At 47.4% G+C, this 7,500-nt stretch overlaps 1 protein-coding gene across 1 annotated transcript in view; it reads left to right on the plus strand.

Moving 5' to 3' along the window:
• Nucleotides 1–662: 662 nt before the first annotated feature.
• LOC308312296 (voltage-dependent T-type calcium channel subunit alpha-1H-like) overlaps nt 663–7,500 on the plus strand; it is a gene marked incomplete at both ends in the record, with an annotated part of 70,606 nt that continues 63,768 nt past the window's right edge. Inside the window, 3 exon segments of the mRNA XM_080794661.1 lie at nt 663–770; nt 773–822; nt 5,767–5,982. Coding sequence (XP_080650787.1) covers nt 663–770; nt 773–822; nt 5,767–5,982 — 374 coding nt within the window.

Genomic DNA, 7,500 nt, shown 5'->3' on the forward strand with positions numbered 1-7,500 from the left:
CTCTCTGTCTCTCTACACACTAACAAGCTGCTTGTTGTGTATTATCCCATTCTGAACGGGAACCCGTTTTGGTGTCAGCATCATGTTATGCTTTAGCTATTGAAAAATAGCAGATCTACAAAGCTCATAGCGCGCCACCGAGTGGCGCGCTATGAGCTTGTAGGTCTGCTATTTTGAAAAATCGAAGAACGACTGACATTTTTAGAATCTGATCTCAGGTCAGAATGGGTTAATCAGACCAGTGTGTGTCAGTGAAACCTCGTATGAATCTGATCTCAGGTCAGAATGGGTTAAAGAGTGACACGCACACACGATTGAATGCAGAACCAACACTGCTTTACTTAGTCTCAGTACAGAACAGACTTCCTTGTTATTTCGGCGCGCTCTGTGTATTACGTAAGCATCCCACCATAACCAGTCTCTTAAAGACATCTTAACCATTATCTGCAAACCCCAAATAACACAGTGTCCATATTATTAGAACATAACACTGCTATTTTGGGTAAAGAGATTTGGTGTGCACACACACACACACACACACACAGAACAAAGCGGGTCCGTGTACAGAGCCAACTCGGGCCCGGCTCACCGAGTCCAGAGGGTGTCATCAATATTAATCACAGCTAAGCGTGGCGTCTCATCATCTCTCCTCGTCCAACCAGGTCGTCAGAGGCTGCTCTACCAGCTGGCGGGCCTGGTACCGAGCCCGCTGCTCCTGGAGCTGCTCAGCTGCCCCATGTGCGCCCGCAGCCTGGAAACCCTGGAGCTGGAGCTGGAGACATGGAGCTGGGAGACGCCGACGGAGGGCACGACTTTACCCAGGTCAGCACAATAATAATAATAATAATAGCTAAAAAAAATTACATAGCACTTTTCTTTTTTTCTTAATATATTTTTTATCCCACGATTTTGTAACCCATTTTTCACCCCTGTGTCAATCATCTAATGTGATCCTGGGCTCTACACACCCCTCCACCAACCTGGGGAGAGCAACGGACTTAACTCATGCTTCCTTCATGCCTGAGTGTCCAAGTTGCTCCTTTACACCTGACAGGGGGGAGTTTCCCTGGTTGGACGTTAGCGCGTGGAAGGAACACGTTATTCCAACCAGTTCCTTTCCCCTCCATCAGGCGCCCCGGCTGGCCAGGAGGAGGCAGTTTAGAGACCAGGATTACTGCATGTTTTTGTGAGGGTACCTACCCTAGGGGACACGGGGAGAACATACAAACTCCACACAGAAAGGCCCTTTCGCCAACCCCGCCTTCGGGTATGGGCACTGATGACGCAGAGGAGGAAACACGCCGCCAGCACCCACACAGTGGCGGTTCTGGTGATCTGGTTTATGTGGGGAGGAATGAGAGGGTGGAGTCAAATGTGACACCTAGGTTACGGATGTGGGGGGAGGTTGTAACAGTGGAGCCGTCAATATTGAGGGTGAAGTTCTGGGTGGAGCTGGTGAGAGAGTTATAGGGCCGATGATTTGTTGTTGCAGTTTAGTTTTAAAAAGTTATTTTGCATCCATAGTTTGATGTCAGTGAGGCAGGTGGTGAGGGTGGAGTGGGTGGCAGCAGTGATGGTCTTGGTGAGAGGTAGAGTTTTGTGTCGTCGGCTTTAGCAGTGGAACTGGAGGTTGTGGTGACGGATGGATTTGCCCAAGAGGTAGAATGTAGATGATGAAGAGGAGAGGACCAAGTACAGAGCCCTGGGGGACGCCGTGGGTGACTGGGGCAGTGGAGGAGTGACAGTTGTTGATGGAGATGAACTGGTGGGCGGTCAGAGAGATATGATTTCAGCCAGGAGAGGGCAGCAGTGTGTATTATTCCAAGGGAGGACTGAAGGCGTGAGATGAGGGTGGAGTGATTGATGGTGTCAAAAGCGGCAGAGAGGTCCAGGAGGATGAGGATGGAGAGGGGGGGGGCGGGGCATCCGTGCTACTTCTTATATGTACTCAATCATCATGTGGCCTCAGGGACGAGTCACTGAGTCACCCCGGGACGAGTCACTGAGTCACCCCGGGACGAGTCACTGAGTCACCCGGGGACGAGTCACTGAGTCACCCGGGGACGAGTCACTGAGTCACCCCGGGACGAGTCACTGAGTCACCCGGGGACGAGTCACTGAGTCACCCCGGGACGAGTCACTGAGTCACCCCGGGACGAGTCACTGAGTCACCCCGGACGAGTCACTGAGTCACCCCCGGGACGAGTCACTGAGTCACCGGGACGAGTCACTGAGTCACCCCGGGACGAGTCACTGAGTCACCCCGGGACGAGTCACTGAGTCACCCGGGGACGAGTCACTGAGTCACCCGGGACAAGTCACTGAGTCACCCGGGGACGAGTCACTGAGTCACCCGGGGACGAGTCACTGAGTCACCCGGGGACAAGTCACTGAGTCACCCGGGGACGAGTCACTGAGTCACCCCGGGACGAGTCACTGAGTCACCCGGGGTCTCGTCCCGGGTGACTCAGTGACTCGTCCTCGCGTGACTCCAGAGTTATGAGCCATCCGATCCAGAGTGAGTTCAACCCCGCTGTCAAGGTTGGCGCTGACGTGACGAGCTAGCAGGAACACTTCATGCAGAGTGAGTGAGCCGCTGCGACGTATGGATTTATTAGACAGGCGGGGAGGAGGAGGAGGAGGGGGAGGAGGAGGGGGAGGAGGAGGAGGGGGAGGAGGAGGAGGGGGAGGAGGAGGAGGAGGAGGAGGGAGGAGGAGGAGGAGGAGGAGGAGGAGGAGGAGGGGGAGGAGGAGGAGGAGGAGGAGGGGAGGAGGAGGAGGAGGAGGAGGGGGAGGAGGCTTAAAGGATTGGTGTCAAAAACCCACGGGAAAAAACGAATATGGAGCAGGAAGTTCCAAAGTGAAATAATTGCAGGCAAGGGTCCAAACAGGAATAAAGGCCCAACAGGTCCGGTTCTTCCTCCCCCGCCCCCGGCTATATAGTGTCAAAGTGTCCCTGAGCGAGACACTTAACATCTAGCCTCGGAACCCAGGCTTTTATTTCCGTTGGCATTCGATTCCATAATTACGGGGAAACTCTATTGGAGATGCTGGACATCCAGATGATACAGCAAGTCCCCCTTCCTTGTATTTCGCTGACCAATAGCAGTGCAGAGACACGCGTCGCCACAAAAGGGGATGACGTCAGTGTTCTCCGACCGTTTTCTACAGCACGCCCCCTAGCTGTGAATGAAACGCGCCTGGTTTTAACCCATTCTGACCTGAGATCAGATTCATACGAGGTTTTTCACCTGGACACACACTGGTCTGATGAACCCATTCGGACCTGAGATCAGATTCTAAAAATGTCAGTCGTTCTTCGAATTTTTCAAAAATAGCAGACCTACAAGCTCGTATCGCGCCACTCGGTGGCGCGATATGAGCTTGTAGATCTGCTATTTTTCAATAGGTAAAGCATAACATGATGCCAACACCAAAATGGGTGCCCGGTCAGAATGGGTTAATCAGTGTTGTTTTTGGCAGCAAATTCTATTTTAGTTTAGTCATAGTCTTTGGACTGAAACTTCATTTAGTTTTAGTCACATTTTATTCACTGGAATTGTCTTAGTGTTAGTCTAGTTTTAGTCGACTAAATGTCATAATATTTTAGTCGACTAAATCTACAGGTGATTTAGTCGACAAAAATGTGTGTGTTGGCGGGCCTTGATGCCGTCGTAATGGCTGATTTGATACTTGCTGAAAATAGCTGATCTACAAGCTCACACAACCAAGTGTAAAATGACTTATAGTGGGTCTCTTGTCCACTAGTCCCTTCCTAACATTTTAATCTAGTTTTTATTTGTCGACGAAATTGTCAGTATATTTAGTCTTAGTTTTAGTCATACGTAGCTTAGTTTTCATTTAGTTTCCATTTGTTTTTGTCAGTGAAATAGGTAGTCGACGAACATTTTTCGACGAAAACAACACTGGTTTTAATCACTCGACCCATCACTCAATTCTAAACGCCAACACACACACAGGAACACTGGCTACTGCTTAACTTGTCCACTCAAGAGCGAGACAGACAGTCACTGCTACATTGCTCAATACAAAACCATAAAAAAAAGTCTGACACATTTTTTATTTATTTTTCTCACCCACCTGGCCTCAAACTGCTGTCTGCTCATAGCCTCAAACTGCTGTCTGCTCATAGCCTCAAACTGCTGTCTGCTCATAGCCTCAAACTGCTGTCTGCTCATAGCCTCAAACTGCTGTCTGCTCATAGCCTCAAACTGCTGTCTGCTCATAGCCTCAAACTGCTGTCTGCTCATAGCCTCAAACTGCTGTCTGCTCATAGCCTCAAACTGCTGTCTGCTCATCATCGCAGCAGACATGCAGGAACACCGTGTTCAGTGTTACACCGTCAAGCTGTTGTGTGTGTGTGTGTGTGTGTGTATATATATATATATATATACATACATATATATATATATGTTCAGTTTGGCCCACCAGTTTTGGAGATATGGCCTATAGAGTAATGTCTTGCAGAAAACAACGAGTTGAGAAAACAGGCTTGAAAAGGTTCACTTCTGTGGTCTCTATAACATTACAAGCATTTATTTCATATGTACATGTCTTCTGTGGACTCTACATTACACCTAGCTGCATGTTTAAGCATTTGTTTCACCCCCAGATGAAGAGATGAGCCAGAGACCCCCACTTTGACATGAATTAGCCCGCGGACCCCCATTTGAAGAGAAGCTTTTTACGGCTCTAGCTGAGACTCTCAACCCGTTTAATTTCAAGGACCCCCCAGATTGACATGCATTAATCTATACGGACCCCCATTTAATGGCATCTCTGTCTCTAAAAAATCTATGTTAATTTAACTCTGAGAGTGCACAAGTGTAACTCTCAGAGTTACAGACCCATAAGGGTCCATTTGGTTCCATTTGTACACTCTCAGAGTTACTCTCAGATCAGCCAACGCAGGGAAGCTGGAAGTACCCTCACTAAAAACGCCGGGACAACACTCCACACGTCCCAAACTCTTCTCCTTCTGGCTCCAAAACTGTGGAATGCACTTCCCATTGCAGTCAGAACTGCAGCATCACTCCCAATCTTCCGCCGTAGTCTGAAAACCCACCTTTTCAGACTCCATCATGGCCCATAGCACTTACCCCACCCCCTTAGATAGCAATTCTGTAGACTTAGATAGCATTTGATACAGTCTTATAGCATGTTATGTAGACAGCATAAGTGCATTGTATGTGCTATTGTCATAGCACGTCATAGTACATATGTATAGCATAGTAGTATAGATGTATAGCTTATATGTATAGTTTCATTATAGATATTCCACTGTTACTTTCTTAGCTTACGCATGTTTCATGATAAATGTTTTTATGTGATGTATACCCATGCTTTTTTGTTCTTGCTTAATGTAAGTCGCTCTGGATTAAGAGCGTCTGCTAAATGCCTAAATTGTAAATTGTAAATTACAGACCCCATATTAGGGTCCATTTGTACACTCTCAGAGTTACAGACCCATAAGGGTCCATTTGGTTCCATCTGTACACTCTCAGAGTTACAGACCCATAAGGGTCCATTTGGTTCCATTTGTACACTCTGAGTTACAGACCCATAAGGGTCCATTTGGTTCCATTTGTACACTCTGAGTTACAGACCCATATAGGGTCCCCTGTGGGTCCCCGGACCCCACTTTGGGACCCACTGCTCTAACACTGTTGGTGTCTCTCTCTCTCTCTCTCTCTCTCTCTCTCTCTCTCTCTCTCTCTCTCTCTCTCTCTCTCTCTCTCTCCCCAGGGTGGGGACGCCGTGCGCGGCGGTCGGGGGCGGAGCCGACGGCGTGGCGGGGCCGCGGTACCGGGGCAGCAGCAGAACAGGAACTGGGCGGTCCGGGCCTGGGTCGGCTTCAGGAACAAACTGAAGAGGATCGTGGACAGCAAGTACTTCAACCGAGGCATCATGATCGCCATCCTCGTCAACACTCTGAGCATGGGCATCGAGTACCACCAGCAGGTGAGTCTGTCTGTCTGGTCTGGTCTGGTTCTGTTCTGGTCTGGTTCTGGTCTGGTTCTGGTCTGGTCAACACTCTGAGCATGGGCATCGAGTACCACCAGCAGGTGAGTCTGTCTGTCTGGTCTGGTTCTGGTCTGGTTCTGGTCTGGTTCTGGTCTGATTGATTGATTGATTGAAATATTTATTAACAGTTACAGAATTACAGTAACATTTCAAGCACAAACTCAACACAAAGACTGTTAACTGTGAGTGGACGACCCAATTAAGCATTACACTTGTTTACAACAGGGTCCACATTGTTCAATTCATCAGACGTACAAATAGACATTTAAAGAACAGAACAGGAATTCATCATAAAGGAAGCAGAAAGGGAAAAGAAACATATACAGTGAGGAGAAAAGGGGGGGGGGGATTCAGATTTTACGGGGGCCAGTTTCTGGTCTGTCCTTCTGTCGGTCTGTCGGTCTGTCTGTCTGTGGATGATTTGAAACCATAGAATATGTCCATTTTGAGCAGAGGTTATTCCATGTGAGAGGGGCATTATACACTTAAAGGTCTAAGTCTAAGTTTACTGCAGGAAGCTGCAGAGTTCCTATTTAAGGAGATAAGGTAAGCTAGTAAAAAGCCTAGAAGCCTTTATTACCCCTAATAAATGTAACAGTAGAACGGAAGGTCATAAATGTCATAAACTATAAGACAGAAAGAAGAAGTGCTTCAACAAGTCTTTTTTTTTTTTTTTACTGGTAGCCATTTGAAAACAAGCATTCTTCAGTTTTTTTTTGTATACCATACAATACCATACCATCTTTATTTCTATAGCACATTTAAATAACAAGTTGTACCAAAGTGCTTTACAATAAAATAATAAAAATCACAACTTCATTTAAAAATAAAACAACATACAGTACACAGTGTCACTTTCAACATCAAAAGCTCATACTATGCTTGGAAAAGCCAAAGAATAAAAATATGTCTTGAGGCGTGATTTAAACACCTGAAGAGTGGGGGGCTTGTCAGAGGCAGCTCATTCCAGAGCTTGGGAGCTGCCACTGCAAAAGCCCGGTTCCCTCTGAGCTTCAGCCTTGATTTAGGCACCACCAGGAGAAGCTGGTCAGACGACCTGAGGGTCCTTGTGGGAACAGTAGTTCAGAGAGATAAATGGGTGCCAAACCATTTAAACATTTAAAAACAAAAAGCAAAACCTTGAAATCAATCCTGTATCGCACAGGAAGCCAATGGAGGGAGGCTAGTACAGGACTAATATGGTCACGCTTACGTGTACCTGTAAGCAACCGTGCGGCGGCATTCTGGACTAACTGTAAGCGAGAGATGGAGGCCTGGTTGACTCCAATATACAGGGCATTACAGTAGTCGATAAATATGGCCAGAATAATGATCTACACTGCTCTTAAAAGGTGAGGTGAGTCTCTAACCTTTGGCCGGCCATGCTGCACCTTAGCGTAGCTTTTTGATTGATTGATTGAAATATGTATTAACAGTTTGCAGAATTACAGTTAC

This window comes from Protomyctophum bolini (assembly GCF_963924005.1).
Source record: "Protomyctophum bolini genome assembly, contig: SCAFFOLD_269, whole genome shotgun sequence".
NCBI classification, from domain to species: Eukaryota; Metazoa; Chordata; class Actinopteri; order Myctophiformes; family Myctophidae; genus Protomyctophum; species Protomyctophum bolini.